The sequence below is a fragment of the Protopterus annectens genome, chromosome 1.part0 (assembly GCF_019279795.1).
Source record: "Protopterus annectens isolate FY-2018-M chromosome 1.part0, PAN1.0, whole genome shotgun sequence".
NCBI lineage: Eukaryota > Metazoa > Chordata > Ceratodontiformes > Protopteridae > Protopterus > Protopterus annectens.
The window spans coordinates 1,288,055,797-1,288,079,189 of NC_056725.1; the positions used below are offsets into that span (position 1 = coordinate 1,288,055,797).

The window sequence follows — 23,393 nt, forward strand, 5'->3', positions numbered from 1 at the left end:
TTGGCCAATTTCTATTAAACTTTGGAGGTTGAACCTGTAAAAAATCTTTAACAGTGTGCATAGATTTAGCTTTGTCTTCCATTTTCTTTAAAACTGCTTCAACAGGCGAACCAAACAACACATCAGATTGTAAAGGGCATCCAAGATCCTTGACTTAACATGCTCAGCTAAATTCTGATCCCTTAGCCAGGCGTGCCTGCGAGGACAGTACCAGTGGCAGCCACCCTGGAAGAGGCCTGTACAGCATCAAAACCACATTGTAAGGAATGCTTACCCACCTGTTCAGACACATGCACCAGATCTTGTAACTCCTTACATTCAATACCTTCTGCCAGAGCATCTACCTTAGACTTTAACTGTGAAAGAAGATAGATCTGATATCTCAGCATGTGGAATTGACAATTCAAAGCCCTCATGGCTAAAGTTGAAGAAGTATAAACTTTCTTACCCCATCTGTCTAAAGCCCTTGCCTCTTTATCCGGAGGAACCGGATTGTTAACAACAGAAGCCTTAACCCCTTTAGGTCCCTGAGTAACAGTCTCTGGATCTGCCCTAGGGCTTTTAAAAAGATACTTGTGAGCTTCAGGCACCCTATAGTATCTGTCCGGCTTGACAGGAGCGGGAGGTAAAGAATCAGGGTTAAGAGAAGCCTCCGCAAAAACATCTTCCACTACAGAAAGAACAGGAGGTATAGCTAAAGGCCTATGCTGGGGTAAAAACAAAAATTCCCTAAGTCTTTTCCTGGAATCAGAGAAATCCTGACCTTCCCATTTAAAATGCTCCCTCATGGAATGGAGAGTCTCTGAGAATGAAAAATCCTCAGGAGGAGAAGCAGTAGGAGTGGTGTCATCCACATCAGAATCAGAATAATGAGAAAACTCCTGTAAATCTTCAGCCGAAGACTCCGAAGCATCAGAATCCTGTTCAAAATTCCCAAATTCAGACTCCACCCTAGGCCTTTTGTCAGGGGGGGGCATAGAACCCCTAATCATAGTAATTAAATCTTCAGCCATCCTAAGCATATGTCTCTTGGGCACAGGGCCTGAAGTACTAGGAGAGACACCTGTTACTGCTAAACCTGGCCTGCTCTTGGAAGAAGCCTTTGTAACAGTAGGGCAAGGCCTAACCACCTTAGGCAGAGAGGGAAGGACAGCTACCTGAGAAGCCCCTTCAGCCTGGCCTACCTCCTGAGAAGACACATCCTGTAACAATAAAGTCTCTCCCTGGGACTCTAAGGAAACTACTGTTTGGGCCTCTGGCTCAACCGAGCTCTCTAAAGAACCGAGGTCCGGGACGGACGGTTCTTCTAACCTAGGCCTAGGTGCTTTGTCCTTGCGTTTCTTCGAAGTAGCGGGCGTCAGAGCATCCAACGGCATTTTGTAATTGCACCGCTTCCCGAAGACTAACCTGGCACAGTCTAATCTCCTCTTTATAGTACGTTTGTTAAATCTAGCACAAGAGGGACACCCAACAACGTCGTGCTCAGGCCCTAAACAAGGTATACACAAGTTATGGTAATCCCTATGTGGTATCTGTTTCCCACAAGAAATACAGTTATTCACTTTTTCTGACATCCGGTAAAATACTGAGGCAAGAAAAAACCAAAATATTCCCCAACGGGGTACTTAGCCAACTTTGATTCGGTCTGAAACTCCGGATTCGGAAAATCTCAGGACGCCAACCTGCACTCGCAAATTTGCTTCTGCATCGGACCACGCGGCAAAAAAGACTGAGGATATGACGTCGGTCATGCGCATTTATACCCTGACGTCCTGGCGTCAGTTTAATGCGCCATGACCGACGTCAGCCATATACTTTGGTATTCGGGCCGACCGAGGACAGCGCTATACCCAAGTGTAAGGACTGCAGCAATGTGAGATGAAGAACATCAGGCAACTCTTGAATAATACCCTGAGTCAAGAGATTTTTGAAGAACCTCTGGGAAAAAGGGAAGTTGTTCCCGAGGAGGCAGAGGAATGTCCATAAAAGGAGGATGGGATTTTCACACCATGAAGCACCCCTGACAAATGATCAACAGAACCCAAGAATCCTGAGAGATCTAAAGCCAAACAGGAAGAGAAAGGCAAAGAAAAAGAAGAATGTGGTTGGGAAGATAGCACCTGGTTGTCCAGAATGGAAGACTTCGGAATCCCTGAAAACTGAGTAGCCTTAGCAGAAGGAGCCTGTTTGCCACTCTTCTTGCCTTTAGTAGAAGGCAGGATTGCCTACAAACAAAGGCAGGCTTAATGGGATAGTTTCTCTGAAATTTAGGCACAGGAAAAGCAAAAACATTTAAGCTCCTGTAAGGCCTTACCCTTATCCCGAAGGGGCTCAAACAAACCAACATCTGCTTCCCAAAACAAAAATTTAGAATACAGAGGAGCAACCATCAACGTAGAGTTAATATTGGTTAAAGGTTGAAGCTTAATCCAAGAATACCTCCTCATCACTGAACCAAAAACAGCAGCCCTGGAAGAGGCATCTGCTGCATCATAACTACATCTAACAGAAGGACAAACAACTTGAGAGGAAGTCCCTAGCAAGGAAAGAAAATAAGTTTTACCCTCAGAGTCTGGAAATGCAGAAATAAGTTGACAGGCCTGAGAAAGTAGAGCCAACACATACGTAGACATATGGGTCTGATAATTAATAGCCCTAAAAGCTAGGATAGCAGAAGTATAAACCTTCTTACCCAACCTTTCCATAGTACTGCTGTCCTTGTCAGAAGGCAATAATTTGGGTGAAGAAAGCAGTTGAGATGGCTTATCAGAGGCTACAGCCACTACAGAGGGGTCAGCAGCAGGACATTTATATAGAAAATAATCCTGAGGCACCTTATAAAACCTGTCAGGCTTCTTGGGAGCAGGGGGAGAGAATCAGGTATATGAGAGGCATTGGAAAAAAGCATCCAGCAAAACAGCCAAAACAGGTGAAATAGCCACAGGTTTAGGTGATTTCAACTGCAGCAACTCATAGTACCTTTTATGGATATCAGAGACCTGAGCACAATCCCACTTAAAAACATCCATCTTCCTAGACAGTGTGTCCCCAAAAGAAATTTCCTCAAAAGGAATATCAGGATTAACATATTCCTCCTCCTCTGGCCAATAGTCTAAAGGAGAAGGAATTTGAGCAGAATAAGTCAGGGACTCATCAATAGAATCCTACTCAACCTCAGAAAAATTCTGTTTTCTAAGCCTTTTAAGGGGAGCAGAAGACCAAGGAGGAGCAGGAATCAAAACCATGTGAGGAGGCTTTAAGGACATTAAAGCAGTAAATAGTCCCTGAGTAAAGGTCTGCCACTCATTCTGTGGATCCTTAGGAGCAGAAAAAACTAAACTTTTTTGTATCTTTTTTAAGGGAACTTCCCCAAAAAAACTGAGAAAGCTCAGACCCAGGATGGCAGTTGAGAATCATAGTAGGAAATTCTTCCCCAACTAAAATCTGAGGAAGTCCCCTAGGCTACTTGGAAAAAAATCAACCGTGGTTCCCCATGAACGTTTGAGATGGATACCTTCAAAGCCTCTTCAGATGCGCAGCTAGATCCTCACTGGCCTCCAATATAGTTGCAGCAAAGAAATCTGACAAGACAGCCGGGCGAGCCTTGGGGTTTGTAACGACCTTGGGAGAAACATCTGGCAGAGGCTGGACAGTGGAAGATTCCAGTCGTACCTTTTTCACCTTTTCTTCCCTAACAGCTGACCCTTTGGGGCAGGAGATTCTTTCCATTGTATCTTTAGCGAGAAGCTTAAGATGCTGATACTCAAGATACAAAGAAAGAAAAGAAAGTCTACTGCGAAGGGTTTTCAGGACAAACACCTGAAAAATTGAACAGAACATGTGGTCATGACAAACTCCTAGGCAAAAAAGACACTTATTGTGGCAGTCTTTATGGGGAATCTGTCTCCTGCACTGGCATTTACCCTTCCTGGATGACATTAATCTCAAGGCGTACAAAAAAAGCAAGAAAAAACAAAAACTCCAGTGACTTATCTACAACTGCTAGAAGTCAGTAAATAGGTGTAGGTAGTCACTGGAGAATGAAAATGTATCCAACTGGCGGAAAATGGATGTAGGTAAACAGACCTATGGTGAAAAGATATGTTCGGACTGGTGGAAAAATAAGTTCTGATTATGTTAGGCCTGAACTTCACTGTTATGCCCTAAACTATGCAAGCAGCATTTAGGTGATGTTTGGCATACCTTAAAGCAACAGTAGTCTTTGGTAGATTGGTTGGACGTCGGGCTTCCATGGCAGGGAATCCCCAAATGTTAAGAATACTGCAGCAGTGAATGTAAGCACACATACCTCTCAACTGTCCATATTTTCCCAGAATGTCCAGATTTTCGGCTCATATTTTTGGTTTGTTCTTCATAAAATTTTGGTTTTCTGACAAATTACTGGCAGGTCATTGAGGATTGAAGCCAGAAAATAATGACAGGAGTCTGAGTTTCAGACTTTATAGCCTTCAGAAAATTGACACAAATACAAAACCTGTTATTCTATAAACTTTCTAGGTTTGTAAGAGCAAGATTTAAAAATTGTCCCTATTTTTGGTCCTTTGCCCCCCCCCCCATTATTTATGGTTTGTTTTCTTTAAAATAAATGTATGTTTACCTATGTCTTAAATGCTAATTCAATGAAGGTGTTAAAAAACCTTTTGTATACTCAGCTGATCAGCTTTCATCCTGAAATGTACAAGCATTTGTGTTTGGAACTTGTGAATTTGATCAGATATAACAGTTCCTCCCTCACAATTTTTGTAATTGCAATATTCTAGAACATTTTCTCCCATCCAGACTTGGTCTGGGAGGTAGTTATAGTACTCTTATCTGAACTTTTAATTCTGTTCAGACTGCTTTTATGTGATAACATCTAAATTAGTATACACCATTATGAAGTCACACCAAGGTAGAGCACTGTTCCAGATGGATTGTTTTCAGACTCAGGCTGGGGGCACATCTGGCTATGTTATGTGTCTCAAAGGCATGTAGAAGGCAAATGAAGGCTGACGGAATCAACACCAGAATTATGTACCTTCCATATCCATGTTGTCTTTATTTGTACAGTTCAATGAATGTGCTGTTTGATCTGAATGGATCCAACCTCAGCTCCTTTTTTTCAAACTCGCAGATCTCCTAGCCTCCTTTGCTACCCATAATTCCCTCTTGTCCCTGTAATACCTCATATCAAATTTGCCCAGTAGAATATAATACTCTATCTAACAGACTCAAGCGAACAAATTTATAGTCAGCTCAGTGGCTGAAAATATGACAAAGATCTGGATAGGTCCAATCAATTTAAAAAGCATATATCATAGCTTTAGCAAGGGGGATGGCAGGATGTAGGGTTTAATCAGATGGATAAAGACAACACAGATCTATTATTATGGTAAGTACATAACTTTTAAATCCAATGTTGTCTTTTCTGTCCTCCTCAATGAATGGGAAAGATTCCACAGCTACTATAACTCTGGAGTGGTCTTATGGAAGAATATTCCAAACAATGTCAAATCCGAAGGATGCACAGGATCTTGACTGCATGTCCAGCTTATAGTAAGATATCAAGGTATGAATGGTAGACCAAGTAGTTGCAGCACATATCTCATCTACAGGAACTCCAGAAAAAAAGGCAGTGGAAGCTACTGCTGCTCTGGCTTAGTGATTCTTGGGTTTATGTGGAAGTGCTAATCCTTTTTCTTTATAGACAAAGGCAATGCAGTCAGGCAGGCACCTGAACAGTGTGACTTTAAGAAAACCCTGTCACAATATAGTCTGAAAAAGTTGGTCTGTTTTCCTGAATTCTATGGTACTGTGTAGATAAAATCTAAACTGACAGTGTACATCCAACAGGTGTAAGATACAGTCACCTTTGATAGAGAAATTTTGAAAGAAAAATAGTAAGTTAATAGATTAAGCTAGGCTTCTGAGGTCATTTTGAGAAGAAAACTGGCATTAGTCTTAAGTGAAACCCTATCCTTGTGAAAGATTAAGTAGAAGGGTCTGCAAGACAGGGCTTGCTTTTCTGAAATTCTCCTTGCGGAAGTGATAGCCACTAGAAAAATAGTTTAGCATGACCAAAACTTCAAATCTGCTGATGCTGATAGTTCAGATGGTGGCCTAGTTAAAGCTTGGAATATCAATGTAATATCCCATGGGGAACTGGATCTTTAATAAGAGTTCTAAACAGGATATCACACTTTAAAAAAACATTATATAGTTTTAAGGACACAATAAGATTGTGATTTTCCCCAACATGGAAGTTTGAGATAGCTGCTAGTTTAACTTTAATGGTTGAAAAACTCATACCTTCCAGTAGAAAATCCAAAATAGATGGAAAAACTACTAAAAAGGATCTAAGCCCTTTGAAGAAGCCCAAACAGCTAATCTTTTTCCATTTACTTCTGTAAAACTTTCTCATGTTAGGTTTCTGAGATGACAATAAAACATGGGTAACTGTAGAGGAAAGCCTGGCATCCCCGGCAATTACTGGAATTGGAAGTACCATGCAGTAAACTTCAGGGCTTTTAGGTCTCGATGAGACTAGCTGAACAGGTGACACAGAAGGTCTGGAAGAGGATACAGCAGCCATGGAAGGTGTTTCAGATAAGGCCAAAGAAAGGGGATCCAAACCTGTTGGGATCAAAAGGGGGGCAATGAGAATCATTGTTGCCTTGCACCTGATGGCTTTCTGTATAAATTTGATTATAAGAAGAAAGGGCAGAAAGGCATACAGGAGACCCACAGGCCAGTTGTGGACCAGAGCATTCCTCAATGACTGTCCCTCTGTAGGAATCAGGGCAAAGTATCTGCTACACTTGGTGCTCAGATGGGAGGTGAAAATATTGCAGCATAACTGGCCCCAGGAACTGATGCCACTGCTTGGTTGAGAGACCACTCATGGATAAGAAGAATAGACTTGCTCAGTTTATCCACTAAGACAATGAAATCTCAGAGAATGTGCACTGCCACTATAAAGCATTGAGAAAACATTGCCCACTGCCACACCCTCATGTCTTTCCGGCACATGAACAGGTTTCTCCCTGTTTGTTGATATACCAGACTACCATGATGTTGTCCATCTGGATGGAGGTCACACCTCTGAGTGATAAGCTGTAACATTAGAAGGACTGCTCTCATTTCCAAAACAATGATATGAAGAATGTCCTTCTTCATGCGCCATGTGTTTTGGGCAGTTTTCCCTTCATAATGACCTCCCATCCCAGAAGCAACATCAATGGTCATAGTGACAATTGAGATGGATAGGTGAATGGTCAACCTCAGCAGACAAACAGAATAGTCAACTACCACAGAATGTGACACCTGCATACAATGTGAGTCATATTAAAAAGTAAAGAGGTTGAGGTAACATTGACCGCTGAACCAACAGGGACTACTACAGTACTCTGATGTAATACCTTGCATGTGATACCACAGTAACTGACATGGCAATTGACCTCAATAGATAAAAAATTAGTCTTGCTTGAGAATTTTAGGAACAGAAAACCACTAGAGCTTGAAGATGGATAGACAGGACCCTTGATGCTGGGAGTTTGGCTATCTGGAATGTTGTATCCAGGTGATACCTTATGGAATCTGTTGCTTGTGTCAGTGTTTGTTTTTTTCATTAGGTTTATTGCAATACAAAAATGGTGACAGACGGAGGAAGAAGTCCCTGTACCTGATCAGCTGATCTCAGGTGGGAGTGGTCAGGAGTCAATCATCCATATAAGGAAACACCCGGAACCTATGCAGTCTTAGGCAAGCTGCCATGATTCCATGCACTTAGTAAATACCCTGGCTACTGTGGTGGAACCAAAGGGCAGTGTTCTGAACTGGAAATGACTGGCCCCCAGCCAAACGTGGAGAAACCTTCCAGATGCCTCACTATATTTGCATGGTAGCAAACATCTTGACGGTCTGTTGAGCACATCTAGTCATCCATCCTCAGAAGAGATAAAAAGTACAGTTGTGTATACTTACCATAAATGTAGATGTTCAAGTGTATTCACGGTTGCAGTCATCACATTTGGGTTATCTGCATACTGTAGCCCTCAGTCGGCCTGATTAACAAAGTCTTGGGTCCTGCGTTGGTTGTTGTCCCTTCTTCTGTGATGTCAGGTTGTCAGGAGTATAAAACATGCAGCCGACGCCATTGCATCAGTTTTTCCTGCCCCAGATGTCAGGTGCCCCACCTAATGGGAAGCAATTAAATCTGTAAATAAACAAGGTTATACCTTCAACAAAAAAGCAAATACACCAAAAAGCTTTTGAGCATAGTAAAGGAGAGTTGAGGTATAGCCAAAAGAAGTAAGGGGGCTGGAGGGAGGGTAACCAGGACTGCAACAGTGAATACACTCGAACATCTACATTTATGGTAAGTGTACACAACTGTACTATGTTCTTCGTGTTTCACTGTTGCAGTCATCACATTTGGGTAGATTTCCAAAGCTAAGGATGGGAGGAGAAATTTAGATAGCATTAGGACCAGTTATAAGGCCCTGCAAGACTGCAGTGGCAAAGCCAGCTCTGGATTTAGAGAAAATTGGCAGATGGTAATGCTTGATGAAAGTATGTACAGAACTCCAGGTAGCAGCTTCTAGGATGTCCTTGGTAGGGACGCCTCTGAGAAAGGCTGTAGAGGTAGATGCAGCCCTGACTGAGTGGGGTCTGATCCCCTGTGGGATAGGTTTTCCATGGTGTTTGTATCAGAAATGAATGCAATGGCCCATCCATTTGGAAATGGTTTGTTTTGAAATAACCTTCCCCTCTGCCCCTGCAGCAAATGCCACCAACAGTTGTTAAGATTTCCTTTGAGGTTTAGTCCTGTCTAAGTAGAATCTAAGTTGTCTGTGCACGTTTAATGAGTGCAGTATCCGTTCCCCTTTGTTCTGTGGATTAGGAAAGAAGGTTGGCAAATGAATGGACTGATTAAGGGCCACGCTGGATACCACCTTGGGCATGAAGGATGGAATGGTCCTGAGGGACACCCTGTCCGCATGAAAGATGATGAAAGGCTCCACTGCCATAAGGGCCTGTAATTCAGATAACCTTCTTGCTGAAGTGATTGCTAAAAGGAAAGCTGTTTTTCAAGAAAGGAATTTTAAGTCTGCAGTAGCAGCTGGCTCGAAAGGAGGAAGAGTGAGTTTCTCCAATACAAAGTTAAGGTCCCAGGTTGGAGTTGGAGCTCTCCTGGGAGGTCGTAAATTTTTGGCCCCTCTGAGGAACTGCTTGAGCAGTGGATGAGAGAAGAGGGGAGGTTCTGTGTTATAATGAGCTGAAATGGCTGAGGCGTGAATTTTGATGGAGGAGAAAGATAGGTTCTTGTGAAGCATCTCAGTTAAGTATTGTAAAATCTGAGGTAAATTGGGCACTGCTGTGCTCATCCCTTGAGATTGGTTCCAGGCACAGAATCTTTTCCATTTTTCAGCATAAGATTTTCTAGTACTAGGCCTCCGTGCCTCTAAAATGATATCCATCACTGGTTTACTGAGGGATGGTAAAGGAGAGACTAGGTAATTAGCCAGGCTGCTAGGTTCAGTGTTTGAAGCTGAGGATGCAGAATCTGGTTCCCCTGCTGAGACAATGGGGTAGGAGTCTGAGGCAGGTGCCATGGGGTCAACAGTGACACACTGTGCAAGAGGGGGTACCAGTGTTGGCGTGGCCAGTCTGGTGCAATCAAAATCGTCCATGGTTTGTCTTGTTTGATCTTTAGTAGTACTTTGGAGAGCAGAGGCAGAGGAGAAAAGGCATAAACTGATAGGTTTTTCCAGCTGAAGGACAGAGCATCCACTTTCCAAGCTTGTTTGTGGGGAGTCCTTGTGCAAAATTTGTCCAATTGATAGTTCTGGGGGGAGGCAAACAGGTCTATATCTGGGCTCCTCCATTTGCTTGTCAACATGTTGAGGGAATAGAGTCCTCAGAATCAGAATCCTCATAGGTAGATAAGGGTAAATCCTGGTCATCAGAGGAAGCAGAAAGTTCAGAATCCTTGTCAGAAGTATCATAAGCAAACTCAGCCCTAGGTCTCTTAGAGGGGGAAGGCTGGCTTCCCCTGATTAAAGTAATAAGGTCTTCAGACATTCTTATCATTTGTTTTTTAGGCATGGAGGCCTGACCATGTGGTCTAGGCATCAGTTTCTAGGCATGGTTCGAGTTTTAGGCCTTGAAGAAGAAGATGGCGTTGGTTTAATATGCAAGTCAGTAGGCCTGAATATACCCTCAGAAGCCGGTGCCTTCACAGTGGCTCCGGACCCATCCAAGGTAGAGACATCCGCAGGTTCCACAGTTGAAGCATCTCGCGGCATACCGGACTCCGAATGGGTCTCAGTAGAGGCATGCGAATCTGAATTAACGGGTATCAAGGGCTGTGAAAGCACCTCACTGTGTACTGACGAACTGGCGACTGGCTTAGGAGAAGCGGCGTTGGCAGCTTTGGACCTAGGCGGCCTGTCTCTAATTTTATCTTTACGTTTTTTCGGAATGTCGGTACTCGGATGGCTTACCTAAGACATATCAGGATAATTGAACCGAGCACCAAAATATTTAGAAGCGAAAATATACTGACGATGAATAGTTTGTGGTTTAAATAAGGCACAAAACCGACAGCGAGGTACGTCGTGGTCAGGGCCTAGGCAAGGAATACAGTACGAATGAAAATCTTTATGAGGTATTTGCTTTCCACAAGTAATGCAATTATTTACTTTTTCTGACATTGGTTTAGAGCAAGAAAAAATTTCTCCAACGGGGTACTTGGCTTTTAGTTGAAGACTTCAGTTCTGAACCTCGGAAATGAAAATTTCAGGAGTCGGCCGACTGGCGCTTGCGAACTGCTTCTGCTTCAGGCACCGCACGGCAAGAAAAACTGGTGAATTGGCATCAGCTACATGTTTTATATCCCTGACGACCTGACGTCACGGAAGAAGGGACAGCAACTGGCGCAGGATCCAAGACTTTGTTAATCAGGCCGACTGAGGGCTACTGCAAGCAGATAACCCAAATGTGATGACTGCAACAGTGAAACACGAAGAACATCAGACTGTACTGTGACCATCCAGAACTTTATCTGTTTGATTAACTGATTTAGGTGGCTGAGGTCCAGAATGGGTCAGAGGTCCCGATTCTTTTTCAGAACCAAAAGGAATCTTGAACAGACTCCGGTTCCTTTCTGCCTGGTGGAACCTCCTCGATGACTCTCTTTTCTAACAGGTTTGAAACCTTTGTGTTGCTAAATCCCTCTGACCATTTGGAATGCTGGGGATTTTCTTTTTGTTGCTGGAGAAAACAAAGAGAAAAGCATGGCCTCTGGTGATTGTCTTCTGCAGCCAAGAATCTTAAGTGATGGATAGCCAGGCATGAGGGTGCAGAGATAACCACTCTGACTGCCTCCAGAATGTGACATTCAGGCAACTGTTCCTGAGTGCTAGAAGAGTTTGCTGGTGAAGGGACCTCAAACCTCTTGATTCTGCAAACCACCTCTGCCCCTAGGGCAACATCCAATAAAGCTGTTCCTCTTCTGCCCTCAGGGTGATCCATAACCAGAAGTGTCATAAAACTCTTTGATTCTTGAAGCCAGAGTTTCTTTCTAACCTGGTTATGAGAATAAGTCCTTTGGGGTAGAAAAGCATATGCCTATGGCAGACAGAGTCTTAACCTACTGCTCGTTTTTGGTGACTGTCTCTTTTACTTTGAAGTCCAAAATGTGTTGACCAATCAAAGAATGCATTAAAGAAGGGCATCTTAAAAATTTCCACAAATTGAAGACATGCATCCAAGTGTGCCGATGAATAGCAATGCTGGCACCTGCTGCTCTCACAGTGCCATCTGCCAAATTGGAAAGTAGACATATGGGCACATTAGACATTGATTGTAGGGTAGACAGCTGTGACTCCACCATTTTCTGGATGTCTGCAGGCAAATTACCAGAGAGAAATTTGGAAAGTACTTTAATCAAATCCCTCTGAAAATTAGTCATGTGCACTGGGTAGCTCAGTGCATGAAGATGAAATATCGCTGAAGCATATATCTGCTTTCCAAACTGTCCAAAACCCTGGAATCCCTGTTAGTAGGAAAGACAGAGATGCTCTCCTTGGAAAGCTCCATGTTTGTTGCTGCCACCACCACCACCACCATAGAATCAACTGATTGCCCCTTGCTCCAATGTGATCTGTTTCAGGGAGACACAAGTATTTTATCCAGTTTCCTGAGAATAAGCTCCACCACATCATGCTCCTTCCAAGCCTGCTGTGAGCCCAAATCAATGAGCTCATTAGTGGGCAGGACTACACAGGCAGTAGATGAGCCAGCCTGAAAAACCTTGTGGAATAATGAATCCCCTTGGGAGGGTGCTTTAGATGACCAGCCCCCCACCCCCCCGTTTCATCAATTCAAAGATCTCTCCAAAGGAGATGTCTTCCAACGGTGACATAGGGATCCCCTCTCCTTCCCAGAAGTCACTATCTTAAGTGAGCAACTCCTGAGAGGAGTCAACATGCCAACTTTTGTTAGTATATTTCCTGTGGCTTTCTTCATGGAGATGCTACAGGGGTGTCTCGGGATAAGAATGGAGGCTCACCAGGTGAAGATCCTCAAGGCTAACTGAGGTTGGCTGTCCCTGACAGGATGTTTGATCAAAGCTGCAGAATCCGGACAGAATCAGGACACAGCCATGTGCATGTAACGAACCTTCCCTCTTGACCTGGAGAGGATCCTTTCAAAGATTTTAAAATGATGAAGTTGAAATCAGAACCAATGACACTCTTCCAGGACCTGAATAATCTAAGGAAGTAGCATCTGTGCCCTGACTTAACTTGGCTCTGAACCTGACATTCTTACAGAGATGTCTAAGACCAAGGCACCAAGGGGCAGAGACAGCTCTGAAAACCTGGGCATCAAACTTAACCCATACACCTTGGCTCTGAGACCCTTCACAATCTGATAGTACCAGAGTTAAAAGGGTAAATATAGCTGCTGCTACTGAAGTGTAAGCTGCTCTCGGCTAAGATGAGATTCTCTTACAGGTTCCACTCAGAACTGTGGAACTCTGGTCTAAAGGTCAGACCATGGAAGGAGTAACCAAAAGGGGAACTGCCTGGAACAGACCCAGAGACCCCAGTGTAGGGGGTGCTGGGAGGACCCACATCTGAATCTGAGCTCAAAAAAACATTCTCATCATCTTATCAATGTCATTTAAAGAAAGGCTTCTCATAGACCAAAAGGATCTGTATGAAGACGCTACTGAAGGTGGCCTGGGAGATCAATGTCTATCCCGGAGGATGGCTGAATGCAGTCCAGGACTTACTGGTTCTGGGAAGAAGTGACAAACTGGAGAAGGTGTTCAGATCCAGCCCTGTTCTTGACCTGGTGTCAGTTCAATCAGTTTAGGATTCTTCAGTGCCAGCCCCAACTGGGAAGTTGGATCTGGAGACCTCTTTCTAGGACAGTCTTTTTGTTTTTCCTTTTCCTATTCTTTCTCCTTGCTCTTTCTCTCTCTCTCTGATTTGTAGACTTAGATTTGTCAGTTTTCTTTGAAGAAGTAAAGTCTGAAGTTAAATCAAAAACAGTCAATTCACCAACTTGAGCAGGGAGAAGACCCATTAAGATCAATTTATTTCTGAGATCCACCAGAGTTCTGGGGCTCCCTAAGGAAATGTCAGCACATGAAATGCCAACTGCTGATAAGCCGAAAAAAAAGACAAAAAAACACAAGAGAAGTGCGAATCTCAAAAACTGCTCTTCTTTAAACTTCTTTTTGCAGTCGGGGGGAGGGGTCATATGATAGGGAAGCCCCCACACCCATTCAAAATTTATATATACCAACTCCAAGCGAAATCGCCATACATTGGAGAAAAGGGAATATTCTGAGAAATGGCATCTTGTATTTAATATACGTAGATCCATTCTTTCAGCCATTCAGTCTCCATATTTTGGGACTTGCTCTACTGGGTCTTGACAATTCAAATGGTTACATGAGTCCTGACCCCAAAGAAAGCACAGAACTCGCACTGAATGTTAGACAGTCTGGCACAAGCAGTAAACACACAAATCAAGTGTGTCTTGCGGGAGAATCTTGTGCCTACAGGTACTGCATTTCTTAAAGCCAGAAGCTTTCAAAAAATCTTGTAAGAAAGAGTAGATAAGCAAACCACACACATACACTCAAAAAAATGAAACACTTTGCATAAAATACTAGTCACAAAACCAAGAAAGTGCAAACATTCTACTCCAAGCAATACTACAAGAATAGTAATAGTAATAACAATGAATATACAAAGCTGTCAAGATTTTTTTTTTTTAACAGGTAGGGATAAGGCTGGAAGAAAATTTCCCCAAGAAACTCTTTACAGAGAAAAAGCTTAGAAAAAAGTTTTAGGCAAAGGTAAAATTCTCTTGGAAAACTGTAAAAACTATGAAGGACCTAAAGTCTGAATAGAAATAGCAAAAAATATTCAAAGCCTATGACTCTGCTGTCGCTGAGTGCGGAGTCCTTGCTGATCACATCTGGGCCTTTCAGGTAGCAGACAAGATCTGAGGTATTGCTGGGGACAACAGGGAATTATGGGTAGGACAGGAGCCTGAGCATCAGATTCAAGAGCTTGGAAAGAAAGGCGCAGAGGTTGAATCATTCTGGATCGGATAACCTAGTCATTAAGTCAGATGGAAAAGACAAGGTTCATAGACTTAATTTTCTGTGATGTCTTAAGGTCAAATAGTTTAAAATAAATTCTCTGTTTCATGTTAATGTTAATGTAAAATGATGCACTAGTTACTAAGCTAATGTTAATGAACACTTTACTAACTTGTTGCAACTTTTAACATACCTTCAACTGTCCCATCCCAGTTTACAGTTAAACCATCTTCAAGGCTTTCATGATCGATCTGACAAGAATATCTGTTTTTGTCATGCACAGCAACCTGTATTGTCTTCTTTATTTGGTACATTCCATCTCCATTTGGTAAAATGCCACTGGATTGAAAGTCATTTACTCTTAAATTTCCATTTTTGTACCAGTCCAATTTGATTTCATAAGGAGAAAATTCATTTGCATGGCATGAAACTGATATCAATGTGTGATTACTCGACTTCCTTCCATAAACCTTCACTTTTGGTTCAGCTGTAAATTAGTAAAACATTATACAAAGGTGAATCAAGCAATACAGAACACTGCAGCACATTGAAGTCATAATTGTGAGACAACTGAGTGATTACATAATAAGAGCATGATTTATTTTATTATACTTTCATTTTTAGTACTTTTAACCTTGTGCACATTTGCAGGTTGAAATTACAATACAGCTAAAAGTTGATGTTTTACTTAATATTTATATTAACTTAGAGTTTTGTTAAAAAACGCATCACTTTCTATAAAATGTTTATAAAGTACCCATATTTGATTTTTTTAACTTTGGCTTAATAAAACCAGTCAGCTTATAAAACAATGTTGTCAAAATCCTGATGCATTTTATGCACCCTCAAGGAAATGCTTAACAGGGAATTAGCCGTTTTGTGTGTGTGTGTGTGTGTGTGTGTGTCTGACATTTAGAAACAGTGCAATTCATAAGGCAAAACTGCATGACGAGCAGTGCAGAAGGTGGGGCCAGTTCAGAGACATTGGCAGTGCAGTCATTCAAGACGATTAAATACTGCTGTTATCATGTTATGCAAATAATGATATAATGAGATGAAAATGAGCATCAGTGTAATAATGAAACTGATGATGAGTACAAATGAAGGTAAACAAAATGGAAGAGGAATTTAAATTGTATTAAAAATGGGTGATGAATACAGCCACCAGTGTAGCTATATATGATAAAACCTAATGACAGAAACTGTGCTAAGAAGTTAACAGTAGCAGTAACATTAACTAAAATGTACACATCTGAGGCAGTCCTCTCAGCCAGTAGCTGAAACAGTGCACAAGTGCACACTGTTACACACCCAGCAGCTGCAACAGTGCACACTGTCACACACTCTGATGCTGATGCAGTCCATTAAACATGCCTAACATTACTTCCCCTCCACAACACTAAAATGTGCGGTCAGTGATACCATATAGGAGTGAGAACACATGAGCCACCCTCTCATACATGCAGGCATGTGGCATATCTTGAATACCAATTCCTGTTTACACCAAGGCATGTGTAGCATTAACAGTCCTTGTTACATGGATCTTCCAGCGACTAATTGGAGACATGATAAGTGTATCCCAGACATCTGCCTCATGGATATTACACCAGTTTCACAATGCCATGTTACAGCATGTGAAACAGCATGTGTGGCTTCCACATACCAATAAAAGTGAACCAACACTCTGCAGGTGTCTGCAGATGTTCTGGGCAATAACTTGTTTCCCTGAAGTACATGATGTCATCATCTGCACCCACACTGCCATCAAGACCCCGTCTGTGACACAGGGGCAACAGTATGTCCGTCGTATTGGTCAACAACGCATAGGGTATAATATACACTGTTTCACTATACCACCAGACAATGTCCACAATTCACTCATTTGGTACATATGCAACTTATATCAGTAATTTCTGTGGGGTGACTTTCCTCAAGCACATCCCATCAGTGATGACAGATATTCCCTGGAACCATGGCTCATTACACCATATGCATACCACAGGTTAGGGTAGAGAATCCATTCAACTCCCCACTGTTACAGACCTGTGCCATCATTGAACATCTGTAAGGAGTGATAAAGGCCTGCTTCCACAGCGTTGATGCCTCTGCAGAAAGATATCTTCCATGTGTGTAGTGTTACATAACATGTTGATATTCAGAAATGTACAGAAAGGTATTATCATCACAGGAAAGGATGTGCCAGAGCCAATCGTGAAGGAGGGGCCTGATGAAGAGATGTTGAAGGTCCCAGCTACACTAGCTAAGAGCCAGCATCTGGTTCACAACTGTGGACCAGAAAAGACAAATCAAATTTTGTATGCATTTTTTTAACCAGGTAAGCCCACTGGACACAAGTATCCCTTTTCAGGGGCAACCCAGAAATGCTGACTGATTAAATGACTGGCACAGAGTCACACAGTAGATAACTGGTAGTGGATGGAATTAAACTCTGTACTCTTTGGTCACAGTAAGCAGCTCATTTAGAGTTTGGAGCCTTATTCCTCTGTTCTGTCAGAGTTACATTTACAGTAATACATGCAATACTACACCTAGGCTATGCAACACTGTTTATAGATAGGCTACAATGTGCATCAGGCACAAGCTAGTTCATAACAGAGCATGGAAGACAAGGCACAATTTTTATCATATGCGCAGGCAGGGATAGCCACAGGGACAAGGGTAGACAACGGGCACTGTGTGCGGGAGGGTCTAATAATGTGATGTGTGAGTGTGTCACAGACTAGTGAGTATGTAGCATGCTAAGAACTGGAAGGGTGTGTGTGTGTGTGTGTGTGTGTGTGTATGTTTGTTTGCGTATGGACACAGCCCTCATAGATGCTGTCTGTATCCAGGGGTGTGTCACTTACAAGGAATGACACTGACACAATCAGTAACTGGCACAGAGGACAGTGAGCTTTGTTAGCATGAATACTGCAGCATGCCACAGACATGCCCAGCATATACACCCCAGCAACACTGTCAGTATTGGTAGTAGGCTTGAAGGAAGTGGAATAACACAAATGTGACCCACCTATCCCACTATGTTTCCCCAGTGGAGGCAGATGAGGGATGGTCAGCTGGAATGAATTGGCCCAGCACGTGGCAACAGACATCCCCCTGGAAGATATAGACTCTCCCTGGCATGCTGCCAAAATGCTAACTGTGCACATGAAGCACTCCCTGATGTTGTCATGCAGCCTATATTATTCCAGTCAGCTCTGCTGAAGCCATGCTGGCATTGGCCTGTGCCTGAAGGACTGCCCTGCACATACAGTGTGTAATGGTTATGCAGACATTCACTTCAGGCATGGGCACTCATGGCATTGTCAACTACCAGCACACCACTACCTACTGCTGCCCCCATGCTCAGAGGAACTGCAGCACCCACTGTTTCCTGAGATACTGTAAATGAGGGTTCACTCAGTGCTGCTTTCAGACACTTCTTGCCCTTCTGTGATCACTTAGAATGACGGGCAGGTTGTACAGGGAATGGAAGTGTGTCAGAAGATGCAGATGGTAACAGACTTGCCACAGTATACAAGCCTGACAGTGACAGTGTGGCTCTTGACCGTATCATGTTTTGGCCACCATAATCATCAGGCTCATATACTTCCCTAACATCAGGCATGACCACATCTATGGTGGAGGACACACACACTGAAGTACCCTGTGAAAGCAGGCAGAAACAACCTTGTATATCAGTGCCACTTACTGGCAATCTCAGTTCCCAGTGCTGCAACAGCTGTATAATAATACAGCATGCAAAGAATGTAAGCCCATGTACTTTGTGTAGAATCTTGGAGATGCTGAGGCTCTGAAGTGCCTGTAGGGATAATATGACCAGGCTAACTGCCCTTGGCACGTTGAACTACATGATATATATGTAATGGTATACATACCGGAGTATCACCCACAAGCATCTGTGGTTATGCTTGAAGTTCTGCATCACTGTCCAAACCTCCACCAGGTATGAGGTAGTGATTCATCACCACAGAGATGTCAGGCACTCCTCCATGTCCATCAGGATGTTCTAGATAGGTGAGCTCCCCTCCTGTGGACATCATCTCCCATGCAAGGGCACTTGCCTTGTTGAGGACATGGAGGATTGCATACATCAACTTATGGAGCGATTAGAGGGCAAATCTATAATGACTAGTTACAGCATTTACATCCACGATAGGGTCCCACCATACACAACCACAAAAGCAGAGTCACTTTTATTGGTCATAAAGTCCTGTAAATGAAAGGCATGAAGCAAGATCCCCCTAACAGTATATGTTTATATGCAGAATAAAACAGCCCATATAATCAGCATATATGGTGCTACCACAGTCTTTGCAACTGCTTCTGTATTCCACACTCACCCCAGCCAATGTGATTCCCCCCCTGCAGTAACTCCTCTGCTCCTCAAACATCTGTTTGTAGGTGGCTATGGAGTCCCTCCCAAAAATAAACAAGCATTTTTATTTATTTATGACATTGGTTTACCAGGTTTGTTTGATTGGGTCAAGCAAGACCCTATTCAGCAGAAGCTTGGGGAGAAATGCTCCATAAACATAAAACCTTTATATGTTAATCATAGTTGAGCTAGCATGATAATTAGACAAAATATGTGTCATGTAAAATATTTCATAGTTACATATAGATACACAAAAGCAAACACTTCTTAAATAATAAAGATCTTACAATGAGGATGTCAAGCTCCTCCTGCATGTGGCCCATGTCCCCTGACCTCCTCACAAGTTACGGCATTAATTTGTTTAGCTCTGTGAAAATACACTGCAGAAGTCAATCACAAAGCTTCCTGTGCCTCCCTCTCAGCAAGTATAGAAGCAACCTCCCTAAAAAACAACAAAATGGTAGTAAGGTTATTCATACATTCTCTCCACATGCTAGTGTACTGGCAAAATCACCACAGCAGATGAAGCTGAAATCTTCTATGTTCAGTACTCTTATTTTGCTCTTTAACAAATTTCAGTATCTGATGGGCACTGCAATGGCAGCAGACAATTTTATCTTGCAGTTTCTAGGTTCATAGTGTGGCAAAGTTAACTCTCAATGAATTGCACATGTACTAGACCTACTAGACCAAAGCTGCACAATGAGGACTGTACCTATCCTTGAACATACATTAATGACCACGAAGAGTGCATTCCTCATGCCTGAGTGGGTCACTGACCCGCTACTAGGATGTAGTGCAATCAGGGAGAAAACTGTGGGTTGTACCAGCTACATATAATCTGGCCAGTAAACCTTTCACATCCCAGACACCATCCTGACATGTCATTGATCTACATGTCACTATACGGTGGCATCAGGCACTATCACACTGCCTTCAGGCTTAATGATGGGCTTCACATGACACCTGCAATGGGATTTGAAACAAATCTGTTACTACTTTCCCCAAGACCGTAAAATGTAAAATGGCCATGTCTCCTGATGATGCCGATTGCGGAAAGGCTCCCATGTTATTCAAGAAAGAGAAAGAAAGAACCAAAGGGTTTTCATTTCTTGCATAGGGATCATGGGAAGCACCTGCTGGGAACATTAATGGGAAGTGTTTGGTACAAGACTGATGCCTGGCAAAGCCTTATTAAGGTGATGAGTGATACTCTATGTGAAGAAAGGAGATACTGCCAGCATGGCTAGATGAAATTTTGTAAACAATTATATGTCATTGTTGAATATCAAAATGATTTATACAAGATGCTTGTGTTACAAATGTATGAAAACTGTATGTCATGTGTATATCAAACAGGTTTGTACAGACATGTGTGTTGAAAAGGTACTTTGTAAAAGGCTTGTGTTTAAAATGGATCCACAGTGTGCCCTGCTGGAACAGAACAAAACTGTACATGCACTATTGTAACTGTTTGAATGTATATATTTAAACAGTGGAAACTGGAATATAGGAGGTTAACATCAGTCCAGCAAACTTTAGAAAAATATCTGAAATTAACTTACCTTATAGGCTAGGCCATAAAGGCTCTATCTCTCAAGTTTTCAATGCAGCTAGAGACACAAAGTTTGTACTAGGAATCATTCTGTATTGTCTTTAGGGTGAACTAATTACTAGTCTTGAAATGTGGAGCAATGTAATTGTTTTATGACTTCCAGCATCTGCCAAAGATTTGAGGAAAAAGCACTTGGATGAGTATTTTTACAGGTAGATGCTAAATGCTACCAGCTGCCAGCAATGGGGGTTTTGGCCTGGGAACTAGAAGTCAGATGACAAGAAGTGATGTCATTCTGCAAGCTATCCCTGCAGTAATATTGGAGATATTATTTTCTGAAGTCTCTGAGTTAGACAAAGCATGCTGTATTTTGTTTTGGACCTGATAACAAGAACCATTCACCACATCATCTGCCTTGCTCTAATGAAGTAAGTTTCTATGGAACAGTATAACTCTTTTAGATACAGTCAGGAATATAGTGACACTTAGTTTAGATTTTGTTTTTCTTTATTTCTGTGAGCCTGTACTGCAATGTTATTTTAGATATTTCCTGTGGTTTTGAGCTCCGATGACACTTTGAATACATACGTATTATTGTCTTGTTCTTTTATTATGTATTATTAAATATATTTAAACTTTTCATTGTGGCTGATCTGTGTAGAGATATTTAAGTTTTGAGAGTACTTGCATATTTATTTGGTGGCACTGTGTGGGCCACTCCTAACAGCCTTGCTCTTGGTCAAGCTACCATTTGTATTAATATTAATATCATTCAGTATATTGGTTACCCTTGGCAGAGCCTTAAAGTAGCTGATACGGAATGACAGGTGGCACTGACAATTACCTTATAGTCTGGGCAGAAGGGGGCAAAGCTAGTAAACATGTGCCAGCCTTTCCCAGGTGTGTGTGTGTGTGTGTGTGTGTGTGCATGTGTGAGTGCGTGCGTGTGTGTGTGTGTGTGTGTGTGTGTGTGTGTACGTGTGCGCATGTGCGTGAGGATGTGTGTATGTGTTGGAGGGATTATTGTATTTTACTTTCCCTGCTACCACGTCTATATTCTATTTCCTCCTCAAGCATGATTGCTTGAGGCACTATTTATTTTTATTTTTACATGTGACATTTGGTAATTAAGTAACAGTTCAAAATATACAGCTTTGAATGTAGTCTGCTAGGAATTATGGAATGCAGAGAGAGGAGAGCCATGCCTACCCCCACCCTACCCCCAACACACACACACACACACACACACACACACACACACACACACACACACACACACACACACATTTACACCCTACAGTATGTATATCCAGCCTTGTAACTGCTGCTTCTTGGTAGTTAAAATATATATTTCTGACTTTAAACATTTTTAGAGTAAAAGGATTGGTTTCTAAAAAGCAGGTCCTGCAACACTTTGTCAAGCTGCTTTTTGTTGAACCAGCCTACTCCTATTTAAAATACAATCAGAATGACAAAGCATTCTTGAGTCTGTTATGTCTGACTGAAAGTCAACATCTCTAAATAAACAAATCCAACTTTTCAAAATTGCAAGAAATCACAAATTTGAGTACATAAAAATTTAAGTACACGCATGCACTTATTACTGAAAATACTACAACCATTTTTTTTTTTTTGCTTTGGGCAAGGGTCCCTTACACCTTTCCTTTTTTTATTCTCAATTCAAGTTTGAACCAAATTAGAAGAACAGTAGTCAGTAAACAAAAAAGAAGAAATGTCTTTTAGACACTTCAGTCTCAGACTGCATACAAAGCTATATACTTTGAACTGTTACATAATTACAAAATGTCACATGTAAAAAATAAAAACAAACAGTGCCTCAAGCAATCATGCCTGAGCAAACTAAGCAAAGCTATACTAGTAGCTGAAAGGAACGTGTTATTATTCAAAACATCTGCATTGGTATGACTTACTGCCTAGCTTGCCTAGCATTATGATTAGACTTCCCCAGTCACTGTTTTCCACTGCTGGTGTGGTTTCTGAGTATGTGACAGCAGCTGACTTTTGTTTCAGGGCTTTTCCATTTTCCTTGTATTTGTGTGACCATGGAGTTAGTATATATAATTTTGGGCTGTGTTAGATTTGGTGGACTGGGCCATTGACAAGTTGAAACTTGATGAATTATAGTGGAAGCTTATAATAATGTAACCAGCTACATAAAGCATGCACTAAGATGAAAGAAAGAAAAGGAGAGTAGCAAACAGTGTGGCACTTACAGCACTGAAGGTATCTTATAACTGTCTTATAATTGTCTTTATCAGATACACTTTGTTTTTGGAGATAATGGGCAGGATTCACGAAGCCTCCGTGTAAGAGTTACAAGGCTTACACAGAGGCTGTAGTTAAACGGTGTGACGTCAGCATGTCATGCATATGCATGAGGGCATGCTGAATCACACCTAAGGCTTACACGGTCCGTGGAAGACAGTAGGGGACGTGTCCATAGGCTGAGCCCTGCAAACGGACACGCCCCCAGAAGAGTAAAAGTCCCGAAAGTAAACCCCCCACGACAGAGTCCATGGAAATGTGAATAAACACAACACATGCCCCCACAGACTATGAACATAAAATATATAAATGAACATGTTATATTTTTTTTAAATTGTAAAGATGTTTGTCCGTGAGTGCGCTCGTTTGCGCGGGCGTGCCCGTAGCTTAGCCACAGTTAGCAGTCAGTGGAAAAGCATATAAGAACTAAATATGCAAAGTAAGCTAAAAAGCAATAGCGTAGCGGTAGAAACGTCGGCTGAAAAGCAGGCAGTCATGGTTCGAGCCCACACAACATCAAATTTATT

General features: G+C 42.1%; 1 protein-coding gene across 1 annotated transcript in view; it reads right to left on the reverse strand.

The window, feature by feature from the left end:
• The window catches only part of LOC122797608 (major histocompatibility complex class I-related gene protein-like), a 529,522-nt gene that overhangs the window by 133,900 nt on the left and 372,229 nt on the right, over nucleotides 1–23,393 (reverse strand). Inside the window, exon 3 of the mRNA XM_044066170.1 lies at nucleotides 14,820–15,113. Within this exon, the coding sequence (XP_043922105.1) occupies nucleotides 14,820–15,113 (294 nt within the window). The remainder of the gene's footprint in view (nucleotides 1–14,819; nucleotides 15,114–23,393) is intronic.